Below are 26,609 nucleotides of genomic sequence, written 5' to 3' on the forward strand. Positions count from 1 at the left end.
AGAGTACCCGGAGTAAACCCACACAGACACAGGGAGAACCTGCAAACTCCACACATGGATGACGCTGGATGTAAAGTGTGGTCTCCTTACTGTGAGACAGCAGCACTACCACTGTTCTACCATGCTACCTATAAATTCAATTACTGAACCTCTATTTTGTATAGCACACCATTTAATACAGAGCACACCATTAAAATGAAATAAGAAAGAATGTAAATGAGGCCTTTTGCCTCATTAGGTAAGGCTAATATCAGATCAGACCTTTTGTGAGATGACAGTGATAAAAACTGATCTTTTACACCCAAAGTTTGAGTTACTTTTGGGACAATTCAATTGAGCCAGTTCATGGATCAATGCCATTTTACAAAATATCATGGCCCTGGACCTCTGAATCCATTTTATTCTTCAGCATACTTTTTCAAGTGTCTTTAGGTATTTTTGCATGTACTTTTACCTGTAATGTGTAGTAAGTCCCATTAGCAACTTTCCTCTACCACCTATTGAAACAAAATCTGATTTCTACTTGTCTTCTATGACCTCTTTCTCAACCTGGGTTCCCTAGAGTTACTTTCTAAGACACCCTCTGAAGTTAATATCCTTTTTTCTTTTTTTGGCACATTTCTACTTATACTGGTATGTAGAAGGCCTAGAATCAGCATATCTGTTTCTCCCTTTTCCTTCAGTAACAAATAGGTAATAGAAATGGCATTTGTTTCTCTGCCCAGAAGAAAATATTAAGGCTTCTTACCCAAAATTAGTAGCTGAAAGCATATTAAATTAGTGGCTGAAAAGCATATTCTTTCTATAGAGACTTTTAAATACACCTAATACAAGACTTTCTGCCAATTTCATATATAGCACTATAGAAATTATAACCATTTTCACAAGTTGTGCAGGTGTATTCAGACAAAAGTTATTGAAATTCAAAGTTTGAAAAACACATTGAATGAGATAACAAAGAGAGATGCTCACAATAGTAGCATGTAAATGTCTAACATTCTGGCTAACATCACTATTAAAATCCTTTTTTTCTATAAAAAATATCACAGCTATAAATGGAATTGTCCAAACGAGCTACTTTTCCAAATTAAGATTAATCTCAGGCTTCCGCTGATAGGGAGAAAGGAAATTGTGTTTGTTCAGTTGTCCTTTTATTATTGCAACCTTCCTTGTGAATAATGTTCAGTCACAGGCTTCCTGTGTTTCAGCCCCGCAGACAGTGTCTCACTTACAACTTGTTAGCCAGCCAGGACAAGCTGCTTTGTTGCTGAAATGGACTCCTCCTGCTGGAGAATGGGAGAAGTATCGTATTGTGTTCTTCAACAATTCAGTGGCTTTACTAAACATCACTGTGGATAAACAGACCAGAGAGTATGAGATCAGGAGTCTAGGCCTGATTCCTGGAAGAAGCTATCATGCAGCAGTTATTGTGGAAAGTGGTGGTCTCACAAGCATTGCAAGATGTTCTGGGAGAACAGGTATAATTATTTGTTTATTTTTTCACTCTTTTATACTATAAATATCAACATACTTTATTGGACAGAAAACAAGAGTATGGTAAGGATGAGAGTTAGAAACCCTTTTGATGTCTAGTGATAAGTTTCAATTCCAACGCTTATAGCTTAACTTTCCAAAAGATCCAAGTGACATGTAGAAAAGAACTGATTAAGAGATAAACTATGGGCATGTGTACCTTTAAAAGTGGGAATGTCTCCAATACAGCTGCCCTTCTGTTTGAACGCATGAATACACAGTATACTTCCATTAGTTACACTCTAGACTTCATGTTGCCACTTGCCAGGAAAATCATTGGACTTCAGTTAGTCTACTCAATATGGTATCCCATTATTCAAAATGTTCCATTCCACTATCACCCTAAACATTTATGTCTATTTGATACTCTCTTACTTTCTCCTTGTCTCGCTCTTTGTCACTTTATCAGAAGGACAGGCACCCTTAGGCATCGTTCTCCCATAATACCATTTTCTCTTTTATGGCCCCAGAGAAAATATTTTCAGTACATTCTCCAGTCCCCCTTTATATCTACTGGGCTTTTGATCCTATAGATTCTCTCTCATCCAAGATGTTATTTATCCCACAGAAGTCATTGTGGTGGCAAGTGTATTCCTTGCCACCCCTTGCAGAATGGGAAACTTCCATGAGGCAAGACTAGCCGAGAATGAGAGGAAAATCCATTGCATGGTTCATTTTAAAAGAATCAATCAGTCTAACATGTATATCATTGGGATGCAGAAGAAAAGTGAAATATCCAGAGAAAGCTAATGCACATATGGAGAGTTGGTCCAAAGTCAACACTACAGTGACCAGCCAAGTATTTAAACTCAGATTCCAAGAGCTGTGAGGCTGCAATGGTATCTCATTTTTATCTGAAAAAGTACTAAAAATAATATTTAAAACAAACATTTTCTGTAAAAACTTTCCTTTTCTAATTTACCAGAATCACCACACAGTCTTCAGCCCTCAAGTTTTTTTTTTCTTTTTTAAATGTTCATTGCTGTCATTGATTGTGGAATAAATACCCTTCAGTGCATGGAGGAAGAAAAATGACAGAAAAGATAAATTGTAATTGATGCCCTTTGAGTTAGCACACACAAGATGGACAGATGAATTTGCATACTGGAGTACAGTATTGCAAATGAGCTGGCAGATGAAGCCCTGAAAATTGTCCCTGCGGTCGCATAACATTATACAGCACTTTCTTTAGTAACCAAGGCAGCAAAACAATATCTAATTTGTTAATGGACACCCTAGTGCATTTTCATTACTGTACACTATTTTAGACTTTGTTTTCCTGTAATTTCAAATTTAATGGGGCCAGACAATGAAAATAAATCACTGTAGGAATGAGACCCTCATCTACAAAGTCCCTTAAAATGTATTATCTATACACTAGACAAAGAGGCCGTTTCGACAACGTAAGATTGGATGTCGGTCTCGTAAGGTTTTTCGGGCAGCTGCGCCGAAGGCGACTGCGCATTCAGCTTCGGACGTGCGCAGAGGGCGACTGCACATTCGGCTTCGGACGTGAGTGAGTGAGTGAGTGAGTGAGTGAGTGAGTGAGTGAGTGAGTGAGTGAGTGAGTGAGTGAGTGAGGAGGTAGGCAAATTATGTATTAAGATTAGTGCTTTTAGAAAAAGAAAAAATAAACATTTTTGGAAATGTTGCATATATTAAGTGCCCCCATTTTACCTAATGTGTTTAAATATTAGACACATGAGACTGGTTCTTGCATGCCATGATTTCAGCCATGATCCTTAAACTCATCTTTTAACCTCCCAGTAAAGGTACAGTAAAATTATGGAAGCAATTGTAAAGCACCTTAGATAACTATGAAAAATGCAGAATATGAAACAGTAATTTTTTATTTAATATAAAAAAAAAATTTCAGCCATGTTATCTATATATATAAAATCCCTGTGTGCGTCCAGGTGTCTGTGTGTAGGTGTCTTCTGGTGAAGTGCGCATGCGCGGGGCACAGTGAAATGCACGATGTTACTGTCAGAGAAAGTTAGAGCCGTTTTACGGAAATACAAACCAGTATTACTGCGAGAGGAAATTAAAGGTACACAATACAGTGACGCATATTACAGCCACATACAAACCAGTATTACTGTCTGAGGAGATTAAAGGCATATTACCGACGCGCACGCCTGTATTACCACCAGAGAAAATTAAAGGTATATTACGGACGTACAAGCCAGCAGACGTACAAGACGGTATCCTTCAATAAGGGCGCGCACAAAAAGGCGAGCCTCAAAAGGGCGACCTCAATTGGGCGCAGCGAATAAAGGCGTGCGTAAATAAAGATCTGCACCTTTGTTGCTCTTCACATATTCCAGAGCCATCTGAATTAAATTATCTACAAACGTCTTTATTCGCCGCGCTCAATTGAAGTCGCCCTTTTGAAGCTCGCCTTTTTGTGCACACCCTTATTGAATAGAGCTGTACAAGACAGTATTACTGTCACAGAAAATTAAAGACACACAATACACGGCGGCAGCCCACGAAGAACAGTCAGCTCAGCAAGTAAACATCAACAAAAGAAAGGCTGAAAGAAAGAAAAATACGACCAACAAAAAGAATGAGGTCAAAGTCCCTTGCCATTTAATATAGACTGTTCCTACTAATTTTTATGCACTACTGTTCTAGCGCCCGTTATTGTAACGGGCTAAATGACTAGTTTGCAATAATGTCCATGTGTTTAAAATGTAAAGTGTACAGAACAAGGCTGAAGTTTCAGTTCCCCCTTCGCAAACTTATTGTGTTTCTATGAGTGACTAACATTTAGTTATTTATCTTTCTATTACATCTAAATAAATGTATATATTCTAGTTGTACACTTATTTCTTTTGTTCTGCACTAGCTGGTGAAGTTAGTGCTCAGGGGCAGAATAGGTGTTACTGTAATGGTGGTGACCACACTCCCAACCTTGCTTTTATAGCTTTGATTTACAAAACCATAATCATTAGGTAACTACCCCACCTACTGTACATTTGTTTAATCAAGGTGAGCAATCCTTTTTATTTAGAACACTCCATCTAAATATTTACTCAGTTTTTCCAAGCAGCAATAGTAAATGAGTAAAAGGAACATAATTTTAGGTACATAATTGTAGGTTCATTTAAAAAAAAGCATTACATTTTGAAACATACTGATTTTTTTTCTCCTTTTAAGATGAATCAGTCAGGCATATTTCTACTGTGAGAGCATAGGAAAATTAATTGGTCTGCTCTGGGTCACACAATGAATCAGTGGTGAAGATAAAACTAACAGCCCAAATATTCCAACTCTTTATTTACTGAGTTGCAAACTATCTGACAAGATTAGTCAAATCTGAATTGCTTGGTTGAAAGGCAAACATTTAAGTCACCACACCACCATCATAACCTGTATGATGCCGTTTCCTGGTTGATAGATCACAATGTAATGTATTTTACCACTTGCTCCTCTCCTGAGCCACACTCCATTCAAGGACAAATGCTATGTGTCAAAAACCAGACTCACCGTAAGATGTAGCTGTATTCCACTTGAAAAGTATGTCACTTAAAAAAATTATGTGCGTAATTTGCAGAAAATAAACAAACTGGAATTATGCTTTACAGACAGAGATGCGTATATAATATGTATGTATGTATGTATGTATGTATGTATGTATGTATGTATGTATGTATGTATGTATGTATAATAAATAATGTATAATCAAAAAAATGTTTAATCGGACATCAGTATGGTTTTATATTAAGTTGGAATTGTAGTAAGCCTCATAAAAAAAAGAAACCACCAACTTTGTTTCATTTTTTTGCAGCTCTTCCCCCTGTTGATAAACTAAGCATTAGGGACTTTAATGAGTCTTCAATATCTATAAAATGGACAGCACCTTTAGCAGAGTGGGATGAATACCATCTTACATTGAAACATGGGGAGCACACAGTTAGCAAAATGAAGATCCAGAAAGAAATAAAGGAGCACACTTTCAATAGTTTAACACCTGGAAGGAGATACACTATAAACGTAACCACTGTCAGTGGAGGGATTAGCAACTGGACTACTGCTGAATGTACAACAGGTACCCTTGACATCTGTCTGTTTCATTTCCTGGAATTCTATACAGTATCTCATTGTATAAACATTAACTCTCTCCACATACTGTATGCCAATTTTTGCATTGCAAGTCAAATTGTAATTATTGCCAACACTGGAACCTTTATCATAAATCTTCATTTCAACTTGGTAGGATGGAATCAGCATGCTGTTTTCATGTTCAAAGCAGGATGTAAATGCAATGGCAATAATTAAGATGTTTGGTTTATTTGTGTTATCTATTTCAAGTATACATTTCCCTGCTTGAAAGAAGAAATAAAGTTTTCATTTGCTTTTTAATGTTTCTTTGTTGTATAGCATACATACTGGCATAGTAAGTACTGTTTCTGCTGCCTTTATGTGTTCACTGTCTTGTAGAATTGTTTTTATTCATTTTGATTATTTTCTTGAGGTCATACAGTCCATTCTTTTATTAATTCATCCATTAAATACTTCTGAAAATAGGTTCTATACTTTGTTTATGTATTGAGATTATTTTCTCAGTACATTCTTTCCCTTTTCCACTTTTGATAAATTCTTTCAGCATGGGAAAGGATCTCCATAAGTAAAATATATTATGAACATTTTTACTTTTTGTTAATGTAAAAAAGAGTATTATTTGGTTAATGACAATTTTTCTCTTATTTCATAGTTCCAGCTGCAATCGTCAATCTAACTGTTACTAACCAGGGTAAAACTAACAGCCTATATGCCTCTTGGGCTGCCACATTGGGCGATGTTGATTCCTATCAGGTTATTCTATTGTACAAGAGCACAGTGATCAAAAATGAGAGTCTCCTGGGGAACAGCAGATCATGCTACTTCCACTCATTAAAGCCTGGAAAGCAGTATGAAGTTGTGATAACTGCCATTAGCAGAGACATACCATCACGGCAAACTGTGGCTAATGGGAGAACAGGTAAAGCAGCTTACTTTGAAATAGTTAATGCCAATGACTTCTAGGACATTTTCTTGGTTTAGAAACATTCATTATTTATTTATTTATTTATTTTACAATATTTTACTGTCTTGATTTGATTTTAACGTAGCATTTAATCAATATAATGGCTGTTATGTTTTTCTTTTCTTGTTAATTATCAAGTACATTATACATGGTATAGTGCTGATAGTAACTGGAAAACTTTTCTCATTTGGCAGTTCCGGCTGCAGTTAACCAGGTGAATGTTAGCAATCAGGGAAAAAGTGACACCCTCCATGTCACATGGCTGCCTGCACAAGGGGATGTAGATTCCTACGAAGTTCTTCTTTTGCATGATAGCATTGTAATAAAAAATGAAAGTGTGCCTGGGCATATCACATTCTGCTACTTTCAGTCATTGAAACCTGGAGGACACTATGAAATTGTGGTTACTACCATAAGCGGGGGAATTCTTTCTAAGCAGACTATGGCTAAGGGAATAACAGGTGAGCAATCTTTTTTAGTTAGAAATTTGAAACTTTCACTGTGCCATCATTCTTTGAATATTATTTTTTAACATCTCAAAACATTTAGACACGCATTCAAGTCTAGATTAAGGTAACTGCTAAGTTTTATATGTTCTCCTTGTTTGTGTGATGGTTCCCTCTTAACACTGAGCTGCATTCCCAAAGACATGCTATCAAGTAGAAGAATTATTATTTTTACATTAGCAAGTGCAAATCATACAGAGACTAAGACACACTCTGGTTTTGTACATCATTCTTAAACTGTGTCCATTAAGTTGCTTTATTGTTTCTACTCCTGAATATGACCACTCTACAAGTATCACAAAGGACTTTAACTTATAACACTGCTATCCTGTAATGCAATATATATTGTATTATCCTACTTGATGCAGAGTAAGTGTTTTCTCAAGATATAGCCAAGTGGCTAAAGAGCAGTTGACAGCAGTTTGAGTCAGCTAACTATATGACAATGGCCAAAACAATCTGCTTGTACTCCAAATATAAGCTTTCCAGTTATGGTGCCCCATATTTTCAAGTCAAATGGGTCATTGCTTATCATGAATAGTGATATATTAAAGAACCAGCCCTGAGGTCTTTGTGCTGCTGTAACATTTGGAAGTACTGAAATATTAAACTTGCTTTTCATTTTTTGACAATTTAATCATAAGATTATAGTGTGTTGTTAACCAAAAAGTTCAGTATGGGTTCACTGCAGGATAGAAGAAATTTGGAAGTGGCATAGCATTGAGTATAACAGTGCACACATGTGTTCATCTATCGTATCTCTCATGTATTTGCTGACAGTAATAGCATAACTCCCGGCATTAAGTGTAGCTTTAACAGGTTGGTTGTTTATATATAATACTAGAAATTTTTAAATGAAATTACTTGTCAAGATAAAAGGTGAAAATATAAAAGTCACTTTCAACATGAAAAATTAAAAAGGTATGATTTTAACCTAGCTCTTCTAGTAGTTTATACTATTGTAAAGCAATGTTAAAATGTGTTTTAATTGCTGATTTTTAACCTACCACTAGAGAGCACTGTAAACTTTTTTTCTTTTCATTACAGTTCCTTCAGCAGTAACTCAAGTGACAGTAAGCAATAATGGACACAAAGATTCCCTTAGTGTCTCCTGGCAGTCTGCCACAGGGGATGTGGATGGGTACTTAGTGACCCTGAGTGACTGCTTCGGTGTGGTGCATACCCAAATGGCCCTCAAAAGCAGTAATAATCTTGGTTTTAATTCTTTGGTGCCTGGCAGACTGTACAACATTTCCATTGCTACACGGAGTGGAGCATATGAGAACAGTACATTTGTACTAGAGCGCACACGTAAGTTTAATTACACTAAACTATGTTAATATTGTATATCTCTCTATAAAGCTTGTTGTCAAATTTCAATAGATTATTTGTAATATTTAGAAAGGGCATCACAAAGAGAGAGAGAGAGAGAGAGAGAGGTTGGGAACATGCACTGATACAGCCGTACAACGGGTGACACCTCAGCACTACACTAGTTCAAATAGAGTGAAACAGTGTGGTTTTTTTTACAGTGGCTGGAGGGCCAATCCTTCCACCAACCCCACGTTTTCCCTGCAAGTTGGAAGACCTACTTGCAGGTCTGGATGCAGGTTAACGTCATACCCAGGACAAAGCAATTGCAGGTTAAGGGCCTTGCTCAAGGGCCTAGTGGAGTGAAATAACTTCTGGCATTTACGGGATTCAAAGTAGTTTAAAAAAATTACTATTTAGCAGAAACACATTCATTTGTACATTTTGAAATTCATCTGGAACAGGAATATATCACACTCCTTAGAAACAAACAAAACATAATGTAGCATTCTTAATCCTTCATAATCCATTTCAGGGACATGTGAGGTTTTGCTATTCTCGTCTATATTCTAGTCAATTCCTAAAACAACTAAAATATGGCTTTCTGTAAAACTCAGACTTTTTCTATATTTTAGAAAAGTATGATATAATCTGTTACAGCATTACTACAATTACCATAAGTATTAATTTTCAAACAGATGTAATTTTTAGTAACCTATAATATCTGTAATTTCTGTTTACTCCTATCATGGTTAACATGCAGCTAAATCTAGTAGCTTTATTATTTTTAAAGCTTTCATGGTCGATATCTTATAGAAATTATAAGATTAAAATATAAAGATTTTGCAAAATACATTCAAACTGTAATTAGGTAAGTTATGTGAACTTTCTAACCTTGACTTTGAAATATTGCTGATTAAATGTAAAAATAAGTGTGCATTCTGTTTTATTGTATACAGTAAAAGGTATTTCAACTTGTTCTGAACCTCACCCCTATTTTGTTTTTCCTAAATATTCTTACACTGTTACATTAAGGACTTTTTAATATCTTAACAGTTTTGTTTTTTTCCTTCATTTGTAGGGCCCTCAAGTGTGGAGTATCCTATGGTCAACAACTTTGCAAGACGTGATTACCTCAAAGTTTCCTGGCAAAGTGTCACTGGGGACTTTGACTATTATCAAGTAGTCATTAAAAATAGCAGTGACATTATTCAGACTGTCAATGTATCTAAATCCCAAAAAGAGTGTGAATTCTATTCACTGGTGCCCGGAAGGCTGTATTTCATAATTGTTATTACAAAAAGTGGGAGGTATGAAGCAAGCCAGACTACTAATGGCCGGACATGTAAGAAAATGACATTTTGTATCTTTTAGCTTTGCAAGATTTTCTTTTGGTTGCTTTTATCTAGATATAATATTCTATTTAAATATTTGTGCTTCACATAATACTGCAAATTTAAAGTATACTATTAATTTTACTTTATTTGTTCATTAATACTATTTCTTCATCTGTCTTTTTCTTTACTTATGCAAAAAGCCATTATCCATGAAAACAGTCAAGCTGGCAGAATGTGTAGAAAATGTTAAGTGCCATCTTTATTTTAATTATCTTTTCAGTTCCTGCTCAAGTGGAAAAGCTGACTGTTGCAAATAGGACCACTGATTACCTGCTTGTACAATGGCAGCCAGCACCTGGTGATGTTGACCACTATGAAATCCAGCTTCTGTTCAATGACATGAAGGTGCTTCCACATATGACTCTGAGCAACACAATTAAAGAATACCATTTCACCTCCCTTGTCCCAGGAAGGTTGTACAAGATTGTTGTGACATCCTTCAGTGGGGAGCAGCAGATGACTGCATTTATTGAGGGACGCACAGGTGATCCACTTATAAGTTTATTTATTAACTAAGTGATTTAAAATTGGCCCTACTTTGTTTTTTAGGTTTCAAGGAAAAAGTATTTCAATGTGGCTTCACTGGCTTTGTATGTTTGCTTTAAGGCATATCTGTTACATATTTGTAATCCTTTTTGCTCTGATTAGAATTTCAGATTTTTTTTTTCAAATACAACGTTTATATAGAAGCAATCTTTCTATATGACTATCAGCATTACAATAGCATCTGATTAAAATTTGAAAAACCATGCAAATTGAGTACCAAATTTGATTAAGTAGTTTCAGTGACTGGTAGGTGGATGGATAGCCCATCAAATGAAAAGGCAAATTAGTGCTATTTCGTTACTTACTTTGATGTTCTATGCTCCTATTATTATAAATGAGCAAACATTGAATAAACCCTACCTTTACCTTTACTCTAGGGGTGGCCATGGGGGATGGCAGTAGTTGCACATTTCTAAAATTGTGAATTTTCCTTTTCTGAAAAGGCTCTTCCAAATGCCTTATGGACCAGAACAGATAAGACTGTTTTATTGCTTCATTTTTTTTTTCTATTCAGATATTTTCGTAAAACAGACATTTAATGATGACTGGTTGCAAATTAACAGCTGATTTATAAAAGGAGGCAAAAGAAGGCAGTTAAAGACCTTGAATGTACTGTAGATATCAGCACTTTATTTTTCTTTTGAACACAGTCTCTGCATAGATAATGTTGATCTTTATCATCCAATGTGACCCTAAGCAATCCTTTTGCTTATTATTTGATCCCATATGGTTCATTTGATTTGTCTTGGCTCCCACTGTAAAAATACCCATTAACAGTGTTTTTCTGTAGGTGTATACACATGTGATGCACATGGGTGCAATAAAGCAAATATTTTCCCCCCATTACAGATGTTCCTTCCCTAGCACCCTATTCAGTGTTCTTTACATAGAAAGAATGTAACGCCTAAGGATACTAAATTACCCGGCCTTTACTGATAATTTTAAATGCATGCAGATATCATTAGCTGAGGATAGACCATGGCAAGAGTTTGGACAGTCATGGGTTTAACAGCTTTCAAAACTATCACCCATTGAAAGTTTAACCCAGGCCAGTCTAGAGCCCCCAAGTAATTTATCTTTCTCACTTTGATTGACTAATAAAATTGTTTCCTATTTGTCTGTTGATGCAGTCTTCTTTGATCTCACTTATTGTCTCTGTGCAGTCCACCAACCTAACACTAAAAACACAATCACTTAACCAGTAAACCAGTGAATTTATAGTGCCTGTTACCTCAGCTCACTTCATTCCACATGACAACATATAAAGAATGCAATTATTTTGGATTATTGTCTAGGCCATGTTGCCATAAGGCCTATTTATGTACCAGATATTGTTATCAATATGATTTTAACTTACACACAATATTTTGCACTTAGGTGTCCATCAAGAAAATCATTTTGTTTCTTAAATTTTAAAAACTCTTAAGCTTCTTGTACTATGTGTCAAGATGAAGCAAAAAACCTGGTTCACTGTATACATTTATTCTACCAATGCCTCTGAAGTCCTTATGAGGTTTAAGAAATATGTTACTTTACTTTGCTTAGCCACTTATTGCTCCATTTACTTTTTGAATCTGCCTTTCTATTTATTGTTGTTTGGTAATTTAGTTTTATTAAACATTTATTTTTGCAATGCTTCAGTGTGTGTGCTGATCTAATTGACAAAATTAAGAATGAGTGTGCCTTGTATTGGGCTGCTGCCCCATTTTGAGGTTAATACTTGTATATATACAGTAGGTGCTAAGATATGACCATGTGACGGTACAATTGGATTTAGCTCAACAGTAAAATATATAGATTGACATCATCAGTTTAGAGCTTTAATTAACATTAAACATGTTTCTTTAAAACTTCAGTAAGCTTAGATTTGTAATTTTCAAACAACAAAAACGCTAATTTTATTTAACGTTTCTCTTTTCATATTTCTGTTTTTTTTTCTTACAGTTCCAAGCACAGTAAATAATATCCACATTACCAACAATGGGGATATGAAGAGTCTGAAAGTGAACTGGACTCCTGCTAGTGGAGATGTGGACAGCTACACTGTAACAATTTCTCAGGAAAGAAAACAAATTGCTGAACACATCATTTCCAAGCACATTAATGAACTTAGTTTTAATTTGTTAGAGGCAGGCCAGATATACCTTATCACTGTTCAGACCAATAGTGGAGGTTTAAGCAACAGACGGACAGCCAGCGGAAGGACTGGTGAGTTTGACTACATTTTTACACATTTTGAGCAGCGAATACTTTGATAGCAATGCTAGACTCTCATTTATTCAAGTTAAAGTATATAATGAGAGTTAATTGCCCATCACTTTAACCATCCAACTAAAGTTTTACAGACTTTTTTTTATTATGAATCGCTGATCACGACAAATATTTTAAGTTACTGGAGTTATATACACTTTATTACCCTTAATTTATTGTTCCATTCTCTTTTACATTCAGTATGTTATGAATTAAAATTTAATTGATGTTTTTTGATACTAAATGGAGAGACTGTGTTTTATTCTTCTCTCATAAGTATAATTATTGAAAAGAAATTATAGTCTGCTTTTACTATTTCTACATTAATGTGCTTAGGTTGTGGCCTGAAATAACAAATGCATTGCAAAGAGTTTACCGAGAACAAGAAAACATGGCTAACTTTCACTGTTGGAAATTCTTTACTTCATTTTGATGAACATGAAATTGACAACAATTTCATGTTCATCTGTGGTTATTAACAGTGAATGATATATAATGGGCTATAGAGTGTTTTCTTTAAATATGTTCAGTAAATACAATTTATGATTATATATTATACTTTTATTTTAGCTCCAAACACAAATGCTTGTTAATAAAATATACAATCTTTAAATGCAAGCAAAGAGCTGGATGATCTACTTTTATAGTAAGCATAATTCAAGCCTGTAGTGTCACTTTTCCACTACCACCAGAAACAAGGCTAAATCTGGTTTTAGTTTTATTGCCTATTTTTTTCATAACATTTTTCATTCCTGCAATTTTATGACTTTATGGGTAAAACCCAAAACAATAAGAATGCAACCAATGAGGCTGTAGTGATGTTGTTGTTACAGTTTGGTTTCATCCAATGTTACCATGCAGGTGACAAGATTGTAGTTAGTGGCATGCTTCCAATGCTTTGTGTGCACAAAGGAGTTAGATGGGTGATTAAAAATGATATGCAAGAAGTTTGATCAGTTGGTAGTGTTTAATTTAACTTGACAGGCAAGAAAATTTAAATTTGCATGTCAAAGAGGCTGGAATAAATTAACATTTCTAAGAACATATATGTGTTGTACTGTACAAATGTCTGCAAAGAAGTGATCAGCCTCATTCTTGTTCCTGGTATTTGTGGGGAAAATGACACTATTTACTCTAACTGTTCAGTGTAGCTTACAAGTTTTCAATGGCACAAATGGTCTGTCCTTTATATTTATAAACTACTTTAATTTGATGATGAATTGATTGCACAAAGAATATTGGTATTTTAAGAATATGTGTTGATCTTCAGAAAACAGAATGAATATAACTTAATTTGATTTCTTCTTGTCTAGTTCCCTCCCCAATTATGGACCTGAAAGTGGAAAACATGAATACAAGTTATAGCCTGGCAGTGAGATGGAAGGCTGCTATAGGAGTGGCAGAGAATTACAATCTGCAGTTACTAACTGAACAAGGTGGTCTCATCACTAATGTATCTGAGCCTGCCACAACCTTGTATTCCCAATTCACTAATCTGATACCAGGGACAAAATATCGTATACGAGTAATGACTGTTAGTGGAGGACTATACAGTAAAAGTGTGGAGGATGAAGGAAGGACAAGTAAGTTTATTTATTTATTTTCTTTTTTTGCTACTGAGAGAGTTTAGTATGGTATAGTGACTACAGCCTTAAAGGCAAAGATAATCACAAATATTCATTGATCATCTCTGCTCTAGTCTGTCCTCATCTTCAATATTTTCTTGTAATTTTTTTTCTGCTTAGTCCCTGCATCAGTTAGTAACTTGAAAGTCATTGGAAATAGCACTAACAGCTTGACATTCAGATGGACAGCTCCTGCGGGGGACTTTCAGGCATATGAAATATTTCTCTACAATCCAGATGAATCTCTTCACAGCCAAAAAAAAGAACCTGCTAGTCTTAAGGAATATTCTTTCCAAGGGCTACTTCCAGGAAGGAGGTATCAAATGATTATTATGACATGCAGTGGACATTTTACCAATCAGTCTTCAGTGTATGCAAGAACTGGTAAGAAGTCCTTTTCATGCAGTATAAAAAGCATCAATACCAGATTAAGTTCTAACACTAGTTTGTGAAGGAGATTACTTTATGAAATCCATATACTTTGCACATGACCTCCACATATTTAATTTCTATTTAAACTGCATGGTTTGAACCATTTTTCATTGTGATGCTTTTTCCATCAGTTTGATTATTGTGCAACAAATTTGAATTTAGGTATGATCTAACTGTTATTTTGTAAATAAATAAAATAATAATAATAATAATAATAAAGTAAAATAAGGCGGCACGGTGGCACAGTGGTAGCGCTGCTGCCTCGCAGTTAGGAGACCTGGGTTCGCTTCCCGGGTCCTCCCTGCATGGAGTTTGCATGTTCTCCCCGTGTCTGCATGGGTTTCCTCCCACAGTCCAAAGACATGCAGGTTAGGTGGATTGGTGATTCTAAATTGGCCCTAGTGCGTGCTTGGTGTATGGGTGTGTTTATGTGTGTGTCCTGCGGTGGGTTGGCACCCTGCCCAGGATTGTTTCCTGCCTTGTGCCCTGTGTTGGCTGGGATTGGCTCCAGCAGACCCCCGTGACCCTGTGTTCGGATTCAGCAGGTTGGAAAATGGATGGATGGATAGAAGTAAAAAAAAAAATAATCTCAAAATCAAATGAACAACAAAATTGTATTCTTCCTGACAGACGAAAGAAGTTTCATTTTAACCATATCACAATTTCTTGCTTTACAAGATATTCTGGAAACAGTTACTTAAAAAATATATTTTTAACCAGTTCCAGCTCCAGTGACAACTTTGCAAGCCATAAACCACAACAGCATTAGCAGTCTCTGGTTCACATGGGAAAAGGCAATTGGAGATGTTTCTGGTTATCAGATTTCTCTTTACAACCCTGACCACAGTCTGAAAGATAGTCGTCAAGAGAAGCCAGATGCTAAAGGGTGCCGCTTTGATGGACTTGTTCCTGGGAGGCCATATACTATTGTTATTGCAACTAAGAGTGGAGACCTTTCCAACAGTGTAACTGCAGAGGGAACAACAGGTAAGGTAAACTGTAACTCTTGAGAAACCACCCAATAAACAAGAACCTTTTGCAAACTGAATATCTTGCATTAGTCACACCCTATACACATATTATGAACCAATGAATAATTATTTGTGAAACAAAAAAAAATAGTGTTGTTAATATGATGTTTCAAAAACAATGCAAAGTAAAACTGTTTCAATTTACAAATTGCAAGGATTTAAGTGATTGCCTCAGAATAGAACAGGGAGTCTTTGGTGGCTATTGAACCTGCAACCTTTTGCTATATATCTCAAACCTTTGACTAGTATAGGGAGATTTCACCAGAAAATTTGGAAAGTCTCAGGCCAAGAAATAAGTGGTCATTATTTTAGTATAGAATGTTTACACAACTAGCTGAAAAGAGCTTGGTATTGCATCAGACAGTTCTGCACTAACATCACCTTTCCAGAAGAAAAACAGGCATAAGCAGTATTACTTACATTCATCAAGTAACACTGTAATAAGAACCAAACGTTTTAATATAAGTGAGCCTAACATTGAATTTTGCAAGGGAAGGGTGGTCCCCAGAAATTAGATTATTTTTATCACACAGTCTATTGCCAGCCCAAAAATGCAAATATACACACCTTAACCCAGGCTGCACAGACGAAAATATTAAACATTAGTGAAAATAGCAATTAGATTTACTTTTAATGTTCATTTAACCTCTTTATAAAAACAGCTGTTGAGAAACAGACAAAGGCTGCACATTATTAGAACAAGAGTCTCTGATACAGAAGAATCATGTAGCCTTGTCCCACAGTTTACTGTATATTGCAATATTATTGGTGCAACCATGGTGGGCTCTTAAATAACCCAACCAACACTTCAAACAATATGTTATACTCCTATTGTTAATAATAAAAGTAATTTTAAAAGCTGCAGTCAATGCTCTCCATCATAATAACAAAGGTTTTTGCCTTTCTAAATACCAATATTGTAAATAGTTCCAGCATACACTATAAGGCATTCAGGGTTTTAATATAGCCTACCATTCCTAATCACCAAGTTTAGGGGTCCCTTTCTTTGTAGTATAGCCCTAGTTATAGTTAATGCTGCTGGAAACTAACTACCTTCCTTCAGCTTTTCTCCTTTTTTTATCCTTTACAAGGATCAACCAACCAGATGTAATAACTAGCTCTTGGTGGACCATATGTGATAGGGTTTACTTAAGATTGTTTTCAGTGACCTTACTGGGATGCTCTTGGGTCTGAGGATTTATGATATTCCCTGAAAGAGAACAGAAAAACTTTGAGGTATTTCAAGTTCCTTTTTAGTCCCCAAGAGATTCTCCTTGTGCACTCATGTCAAGCCTCATGAGCAGCAGCAGACCATGGCACTAGTATAAGCTAAAAATCTTATGTGTGGCTAAATGAAAGCTAAATCTATGTATAAATATGTAAATATAGCAAAATAACATGTCTCCCTGCATACCCCTTTAAAGGATAAATCACAATAATGTAATAATTATTATTTATACTCTAGGCATACTACAAATATGCATTCACTGATTATCTCAGATAAACAGCTACTAGTGGCTGCTTCAAGTATTTTCATTTACATAAACAACTTTATCATAAAATCCTGTCACCTTAGTTTACCCTAAAGAAACTGTTAGGGCAACCACAGAAACTTAATATAAATAGGAAATTCAATTTTTTGTGTTGTGGTGAGCTGAGTTCACAACAATCATCTTTTTTGACAGTATCTATTGGTGGGAGTAATTCCATCTATATGCTTTGCAATTCCCATAATAAAGTATTGTAAAATATATTAAAGTAAGGTAAGCTAAGGTTAGTTGCCAAAGAAATAGAGAAATGAAAAGTTCAATTTTCAATATAAATAGGGGTTTATTAAATCTAGGCATGCATTATTTACTTTTTATTTTAAATAGTGATGTGAGTCAGAGTGCTAAAAGAATTTTCTTATTATAGTGTTCTTAGCATAGAATTTTAGACACATAACATATCAAAAATGTGTATATAGTACAGTATGTACTGTACATATAAATGGTGATCGTTACAAAAATTGAAAGTAAAGTAACATTGATATTGTAGATGTTGTACTTGATTTTGAAGGGCTTTGTAAAATCTTTTACCTCCCACTTATTTTCACTATGTGCCAGTGTTCAAAATACATTTTTAAATTATGTTTACCTTAAATAAACTGTTTCAGTAAATGAATGATTAAATTTGTGAAAATTTTAATACCAATATCTTTTCTTTTTTTTTGATTGTCATTTTGTTTCACTTTGAAAGCCCCTCGTCCTCCTAAGTCAGTAGCATTTACTGATGTTGCAAACACATCTGTGGTGATCACTTGGTCTGCTCCTGAAGACACAGATTACAATGACTTTGAGTTAAAGTGGTGGCCCCAGGACCAGCTGTCTGTGCATAACCCTTACACAAGCAACAGAGCAGAAAGCCGTATTTTGCATGGCCTTCATCCAGGTCGTCTCTACAACTTCAGTGTGCGCACAGTCAGCAGGAGCACAGTAAGGGACTCCATGAATGCTTTCAGTCAACCCATCTTCAAAATCATCCGAACAAGTAAGTGGATATTTTAATACAGATTCCAAACTATTAAATTATTAGTAATGTGACATATGTGCAAATTCTTAAATGCATTGTACAAAATTTATGAAATACAGCATTACAATCATAAGGCTATCAATATCTACACATTCTTTGGATTAATTTTAATTTATTTTTTAAACCATGTTTTTTAGTTCCATAAGATAAGAAAACCAGTTACTCAGTATTTCTATTAAAGGCAGTTTGTCATTTTATTACTCTTGCTATTCCTAGTTGCTTAATCTACTTTGAGTGTGTTCTGTTACTCTTAAAAATCAACATGCACAGTTGAACAGTCAGAACATCCTGTTGGTTAAGTCTGACATGCTACACAATAATTGCTCTGCTACTACCTTATGGCTACAAGTAGATGCTTTGCAATTTTTTATACAGAACTGAGGTAATGAAATAGATAGATGGGTGCCTGTTATAAAGTTAGATTTTCAGGAAAAACTAGTAGGATTATGACATGTGAACATCAATTCATTTTATTTTTTATAGATCCAATTTTAAAAATAAAAATTAAACATGGTTACTACTACATACATGTATTAAATACAATTTTTAACTACAAGTCGTTAATTTCAATGGAAGTAACCTAACCTTAAATACAAGACAGGGCAACAAAAATTTGGTAAACTGCTTTTTTTATAATAGAGCTATTCTATTGCTATGATTCATTAAACTTCCAGTGTTACTCTAAAGCTGTCATTTTACTGGCTATATTTAAACTTAATTGTTATACCCATTAATGTGGTGCCACCAGCATATTAATGTATGTATCCATCCATAATCAAATTCACTTAATGCTATTCAGAGTCATCAGGTGACAAAGTCTGTCCTGAAAGCACTGACCACAGGGCAAGTAAACAATACTGGATATGGCTCCAGTCAATAATGGGGCACATACACACACATATACAGTTACACACAAATGATATTAATTCAGAGTCATCAGTTATTGGAATATGCAGCTCTAAAGAATTTTAATTGAAAAATTAAGTACCCAGACAAAAACCTATGTAGACCAAAGCAAAATATGAAAATTGTACAGACAGTTTCTATGATATGATTCAAATCTAGAATTATGGAGCTGTGAGGTAGCACCACCATGCTGCTCTGTTCAGTAATGTAGTCGTTACTGTATCTGACTACACACTCAAGTACAAGTAGAGAAAACGTGAAAAATCTGGAACCTAGAACATTGTCAAACCTGCATAATCTAATTCAAAGCTACATAAGACCAGAGCCTACAAAGAAAAGAAAAAGGTAAAAAGCAACTCATAAAGAAAAACATTAACATCTGTGGTTTCCAAGCAAACAATGTACATATTGAAAGAGTATGAATTACAGTTTTAGCACATAATACTGTAGTCATGTTTAACCTGTTTATGTAAGTCATTGTCTCCAGAGTCTTCTACTGCTCTGCTTAGTGTTTATTCCAGATTTGGATTACTGCCTTTATTTATTTTACCTTAGTCTATACATTCTTTATTACACGTTTCAGTGTAAGGCCAAATTAATTCTACTGGACCAATTGTATCAGTTACCTCAAAGGTAACAGAGCTTAAAAAAGAGTTTTTTGATTATGCCAAATATAGCACACCATACACCAGCAATATATACTTACATTGCTTTTGACAGTATACTGTATAATGTATTTTTCTACTTTCTACTAATAAAGATTATCAACACACTTAAAAAGTAAGAAAATAAATAAGACAATATGTATATTTTGTTAATTGTATACAAGTAAATATTCCAAATATATAACAAACATAGCAAAATGCCTTCCTTAATTTTAATTTATACTTTAAATGTATGGTAGGTTTTCCTCATACAAAACATTTCATGACATGCCTGTCTTTTTTCTTTTCTTTTTTTTTTTTCTAGAACCAGATCCCATTCATCATCTTCACTGCTGGCCTCAGAACTCAACTGCCATTTCCTGCTCATGGAATCACCCAGAATCTGACTACAGTGGTTTTAACATTGAGTGCTATCAGGACCCCAGAGAACTTATCTACTCACGTATAACTGGAAAAGAGAGTAATAGCCACAATATTGTCAAGCTAGAGCCACATAAACGCTATATTGTCTCCATCAAAGTCATATCTGATGAAATGACAAGTGAAGGTTTAGAAGAGAGAATTATCACTATGATAGACAGTAAGTTAATCTGTGGGGGTGCAGAATTTCTTCTTGATAATATGCTTTCTTGTAGAAAATTTAAGAAACTGTCTGCTAGATATGAGTATTGCCGTTTAGTATTTTAATCTGTGAACTGCATTTGTTTTTAAATCTAGCTCTATCTGACTAATTAAAATACAAAATAGCTCATGTCAGGTATTCTGGTGATAGCCATGAAGTGCTACTAATTTATGGTCCCAATAAACAAGTACTTTCTAATGTAGATTAAGTCTTCATAGTTCCAGATAAGCAATTATAAGAATATGTTAGTGTCTAAAATCTCTACAGCTAAGCACCATCTAGTAGCTTGTGTTTAGTTTCTCTTTATTGATTTGTTACTTTGGATTCTCTCACTGTTTATCCATGCCTGACTTCTCAAATTATATTGAGAAAGAGAGTTATTGCACTTTTTTTTGGAGCAAGAATGACACAAGCAGTTCCTTTTACAATAAATGTATTTTTACATGAAAACACAAGAAATGTTCAATGGTTTTTCAAATCAGGGCATTCATAACTATCATGTTTTCCTTTTCAAGTATAGTACCAATATTAAATCGTCTAGTTGACACTAAGTTCTATAATTAGACAAATCTAATCTCAGGTAACAAATACACATAACAGATTCAGCTTTGTTGTTAATTATTACTTGGTACAGGTTCACATTAAAGATTTTTTCTTCTACTTGACTGTAAAGAAAACAGAAACCAGAGCTCAGATAAACACCAGTACAAAGGAACTTAACACAGTTACAGTATACACACCAACACCACTGATTCCTGGATATCAGATTAGATATTCATATGAGGGTTTCTCCTGAGCGCTAACCCAATAAGACATGTATACATTTCAACACTTTTCTTGCACAATTTCATCACTCAAACAGCAAACGTATGTACATAATAAATAATTCAATTCTACACAGAGTAAGGAACTTCATAAAGATAATCAAGACCAGGGGTGTCAAACTCCAGGCCTGGAGGGCCGCAGTGGCTGCAGGTTTTAATTCTGACCCTTTTCCTAATCAGCGAGCAGTTTTCACTGCTAATTAACTTCTTTTCCCTTCATTTAAATAGCCCTGTTTTTAAGGATTCAGTCCTCTGAATTGATTTGTTTCTTCATGAAATGGCAGTCAAACAGAAATGAGACGTGAAACGAGCCAACAGATGAGCAGCTAAATTGGGATTTCAAACTCCAACCAATTTCACTCCAACCAATCTATTAATGAGAAGCTGATTCTTGCTGTTAATTAAGCCCGTTATTTAATTCCGTGGCCTGTTACTCCTCTCATTCTGCTACAGAAGACATTTCCAAAACTTTTGAAATTCTGTTCGTCAAAATGTTTTGTGTCTCATTATTGTTTGGCTGCTAATTAAAAATAGAGACAACTAAGGGGCCTGAGTCAATTTAATTAAAACTAAAGCAAACAAAGTTAATTAGCAGCAAAAATGGGTCACTAATAAAGAAGATGGTTAGAATAACAACCTGCGGCCCTTCAGGCCTGGAGTTTGACACCCGTGATCAAGACAGTATTTCAGCACAAAGAAAACAAGTTGTTCTTCCTTTTACTGCTAAGATAAAAAAAATCTGTTATTCCCAGTCCATAAACTGCATTAATATTTCTGGTATCCATAAAACGCACAAAAATAAAGTAAAAACTTGCTTGGAATATGCCTAAAAAAGAGAACAAAGACAGCTCATAGTCTGAGAAGGCCACAAAGGTGTATACAAATAGGCATCAATTATAATGTTAGTAATCAGAATCAACGGTTATTTTTTCTCTTAAAATTAGATGTATTCAAAGCTTTTGTGTATTAAATTAAAGCATACTTTAATTAAATTTAACCAAATAATTTAAAATCCATTGAGTATTCATGATTTGTACTTAAATATTTGTATTTAAATATTTACAGCCTCATTAGAGCAGTAAAATAATGATAGATAAATAAGGTTTTTTTTAGCTTTATCATTACATTAACTCTAATCACCATTTCAGTGAAAATAATGATTACTGTATATTTCCAATTGATGTCTCTAATTGCAAGATATAGAGAAAAGAATTATTCCAGACAAATAATAAATGTGTAGATAACTGAAAATGAGAATGAACTCGTATTCATCATCATCATCATCATCATCATCATCATCATCATCATAATACTACAAATAATAATAATAGTTTGTTAGTTATCATATAAACTGCTTAAGAGCATGATCTGAAAATCCAACATTATAGAATACTACGGTGGGTGGTGCCAGAAGTTGTGCAAGTCTAAGAACATAATAGCTACAAAGAGAATTTCACAAATGTCATGCTCATGTAGGACGGAGATAATGTCCTAATGGACAATTTGTTACAAGTGGGTATTAAAGATCAAATTAGGGATTTTCCAAAATAGTCAGGCACATAATCATATTCACAAGTCATCAGGTTTTTACAAAGTTCAAAGAACAAATTAAACTTGGAGTTTAAATATAGCAAAAGTCATAACCAGAATAAAGTTTGTAAATAATTTATTTGTATGGTCGACTGTGTTACTTATGCTAAGTTGTTTCTTTAGTGCTTAAAGTTTGGACATTTTTCAGTGTGTGCACCCTTCTTTTAAAACACTGCTGCAATGCCATCACAAATTGCACGGCATGTGTATAGCTCACCTGGAAACATTACATTACGATAAGAAATAATCATACAAAATTTAATGAGATGCAATAAAAATGATTACCAAACATAAGTACAGCATTAGTTAACAAAAAAATAACTTAACGTGTTCCTGACAAAGGGAGTAATAGTAAAATTGTTTAAATTTATTTTTTGTCGCCGTGTGAAATTTCAGATCTTGCTTTTTAAGAAAATGTGCATTGTAATGTTTTGTTGAAGACTTATGTGCACCTTTTTCCTAGTGTTTACAAGATTTATTTTTCCTGTCTATTGTGTATGAACTCACCCCATTACAAATTATAATTCAAAGTGCATTTTTTAATAAGAATGTTTTTATATTTTACAGTCAACTACAGTGTAAATTATGTACAACATAAACTCCATAATTAGATGTGTTCATTTAAAAATGAAAAACTCTGGCCCTTACTTTGAAACATAAAACATTTATATTGGACAAAGCACAGGGAAGATATGATTAGCTAAAACAAAATAAGAGAAAGGATCTAAATAATCAAAATGTCTGATATTTGTTTTCTAATTAAACTTGCCTTAGAGAAACTTCTCTTAGCTGAGACTTTACCTGATGGTTGTACATTTTCACACAAAATTTGTGTTGTACTAGGCCAAAGAGGAGGAGTTAGAATAATTCACCAAGTAGTACTGCAATCATTGCTCCCTATTTGATATTATTTTTTCCAAGTCTTGACTGGTTCCTCATCATCATTATGAAACATGGGGAGCATAGTTGCTTGCTATGCTGGGTTTGTATCATTACTGATTCAGTTATTATCTGAGATATTTAACTATACAGTACTTGTATACCAACAGGTATCTTGGTGGTGACTGATTTGTTTTCTTTTTTAATTTTATTGCTTGTTAACATTTCATGACAATGCACATATTATAGATAAGTAAAGCAAACTGTAATACAATTAAAAAACTGCATCTAACAACTTTGTTAAAATGTCCCTTCCCTCCAAGACAGAAAATATGATTTAGCCATTCATATGACATAGCCTTTCAAAAACACTTGGATAACTTAAAGATTAACAAACATTCTGAATGTTCAGTTGGTTCAGCATTAATAAGAGCCTGTTAAATTTTAAACAATACTGAATTGCACATTTTAAGGTAAAATTATCCATCCATCCATCCATTTTCCAACCCGCTGAATCCGAACACAGGGTCACGGGGGAGGTAAAATTATTTTTTTTCTAATTTCAGATAAAATATAATGTAACATTCTTTAACCCATTTAATCCGATTGAGTGTTTTGAGGGCTAGGGTACTAGTCTATTGCAGGGACCACTCATGCACACATACACATTCACAATGGGCTATTTTAGAGCAACCAATTAATCTTTTTTGCACCTCTCAGGAAATGTGGGAGGAAAAGTGAAATACTTGGTTTGCATAGGAGACAGAAAGTATATTTTCAAATCTGTGAATTATAATTTTTCTAAATGTCTTTTTACTTTTGTGCTTTCTTTTCACAACCCTCATAATCTGAGTGATTACTTTTTATTTTCAGATTATCAAGCAACATACATTTTTTCAACTACATTTATTTCGATTTCAGCATTTTTGTCTTTTTCATTAATTAATGTTTATCCATCCATCCATTATCCAACCCACTATATGGAGCCAAGCCCAGCCAACACAGGGTGCCAGCCCACAGCAGGCACACACACCAAGCATACACTAGGGACAATTTAGGATCGCCAATGCACCTAACCTGCATGTCTTTGGACTGTGGGAGGAAACTGGAGCATCCTCTCACAGACAGGGGAGAACATACAAACTCCACACAGGGAGGACCTGGGAAGTGAACCCAGGTCTCCTAACTGTGAGGCAGCAGCACTACCACTGCGCCACTGTGCCTCCCTAATTAATGTTTAGTTCATTCATTTAAGTTTTTTTTTGTAAGTCTCTTTTGCTGATCACATTTCATCAGGTTATATTAATTAAATATTTATATTTGTTTAACAGGGCCTCCTCCTCCTTCACTCAATATGCGAGTGCAGGCTCATGACAGAGTGGCAGGGATTACCAAATCTGCAATCTTTTTTAAATTCAACTGCAGCTGGTTTAGTGACATCAATGGAGCTGTGAAGTATTTCACTGTAGTTGTGGCTGAGTCCAATGGTAAGCAGGTTTTTTGTCTGGTTTTTTTTTTGTTTTTTTTGTTTTGTCTGTTTGTCTGCTGAAGTCCTAATGAGTCTAACTCAAAAGAATCCAATATGCCTTTGTAGCAATCTGGAAAATGATCCTGTATTATATTTTCTTTTGTTTGTGGTTTTAAATTCAGTTTGTCTCTGCTTTATAAAGAGCCTTGTGATAGTGTGTACTTTGAAAGCTCTGCATAAGACTTATTGAGATGTACACTACAAGCTAAATATATGCCGTATGTTTTTTTTTTTACTTTTCACAGATTATTATCATTACATCAGCTTTAGATTTTTTTTGTAAAACTACACAATATGCAGTTTTACACTGCCCTCTATAAGGCTGACACTGGGTTCCACCTGATACCTCCATATTCTGGATGTGCTATCATTCAATATAAATCACAAAAAGCAATTTGTGCAGTTAACACTATTACTTTTCTTTCACTTTCTTTCAAAAATTTTGGACTTGAGCCTAACACATTATCTATTTAGACTTAATATTATAGTAATAGTATTAGAAGTAGTAGCAGTAGTATTGTACCTTGTACAGACTACAGCAAAATTCTTACTTGATATATTGATATCTGGAGATGAGATTACTGTTCATGACAGATGCAGGATAATATCAGGTCTATGAAAGAATAAAACACATACTCCGAGAGAAGAGACCAGGATGCCTATGTTTTTACTGAATGCTTTTCAAGTATAGCAAGCAAAATCACTTTTGAAAGAGGTGGAGGGAGAAGTGAAACTTGGGAGGAATCATGTAAAATTTCTCCTTGACACAAGAAGGCAGGTAACCCAGGGTATATCAGGAATGCCTCAATATACACATAAAGTGAGAAAGAGACCTCATAACATCTCCTTGGCAACTGATCATTGTACATCAAAGCCAAGTCGAATTTGATTTCTGAATCATAAATTTAGTTGTCACATATTCATGACATTTGGAGAGATCAGTGTTTCCTTCTGTAACTGTCTGTTACTGGAGTGAACATCAATATACAGTATTTGTCCCTCTCACTATTCTTGATTCTTAATCTATTGAGTCTGTCATACCCTTTACGAGATTTCTAGCTGCTGCTGAGGTCCAGATGGAACTGGCCAGGTTTACTTTATATACAGTGCATCCAGAAAATATTCACAGCGCATCACTTTTTCCACATTTTGTTATGTTACAGCCTTATTCCAAAATGGATTTAATTCATTTTTTTCCTCAGAATTCTGCACACAACACCCCATAATGACAACATGAAAAAAGTTTACTTGAGGTTTTTGCAAAATTATTAAAAATAAAAAATCTGAGAAATCACATGTACATAAGTATTCACAGCCTTTGCTCAATACTTTGTCAATGCACCTTTGGCAGCAATTACAGC

At 34.7% G+C, this 26,609-nt stretch overlaps 1 protein-coding gene across 2 annotated transcripts in view; it reads left to right on the plus strand.

The window, feature by feature from the left end:
• The window catches only part of ptprb (protein tyrosine phosphatase receptor type b), a 136,456-nt gene that overhangs the window by 64,611 nt on the left and 45,236 nt on the right, over positions 1–26,609 (plus strand). For both annotated transcript variants that reach the window (XM_028820577.2, XM_028820590.2), the window contains 14 exons: positions 1,209–1,478; positions 5,327–5,587; positions 6,254–6,520; positions 6,760–7,026; positions 8,119–8,382; positions 9,464–9,727; positions 10,000–10,263; positions 12,270–12,533; positions 13,889–14,158; positions 14,321–14,584; positions 15,353–15,619; positions 17,902–18,192; positions 20,110–20,385; positions 25,052–25,207. In XM_028820577.2, the coding sequence (XP_028676410.1) occupies positions 1,209–1,478; positions 5,327–5,587; positions 6,254–6,520; positions 6,760–7,026; positions 8,119–8,382; positions 9,464–9,727; positions 10,000–10,263; positions 12,270–12,533; positions 13,889–14,158; positions 14,321–14,584; positions 15,353–15,619; positions 17,902–18,192; positions 20,110–20,385; positions 25,052–25,207 (3,645 nt within the window). The remainder of the gene's footprint in view (positions 1–1,208; positions 1,479–5,326; positions 5,588–6,253; positions 6,521–6,759; positions 7,027–8,118; positions 8,383–9,463; positions 9,728–9,999; positions 10,264–12,269; positions 12,534–13,888; positions 14,159–14,320; positions 14,585–15,352; positions 15,620–17,901; positions 18,193–20,109; positions 20,386–25,051; positions 25,208–26,609) is intronic.

The sequence above is a fragment of the Erpetoichthys calabaricus genome, chromosome 1, assembly GCF_900747795.2.
Source record: "Erpetoichthys calabaricus chromosome 1, fErpCal1.3, whole genome shotgun sequence".
Classification (NCBI taxonomy): Eukaryota; Metazoa; Chordata; class Cladistia; order Polypteriformes; family Polypteridae; genus Erpetoichthys; species Erpetoichthys calabaricus.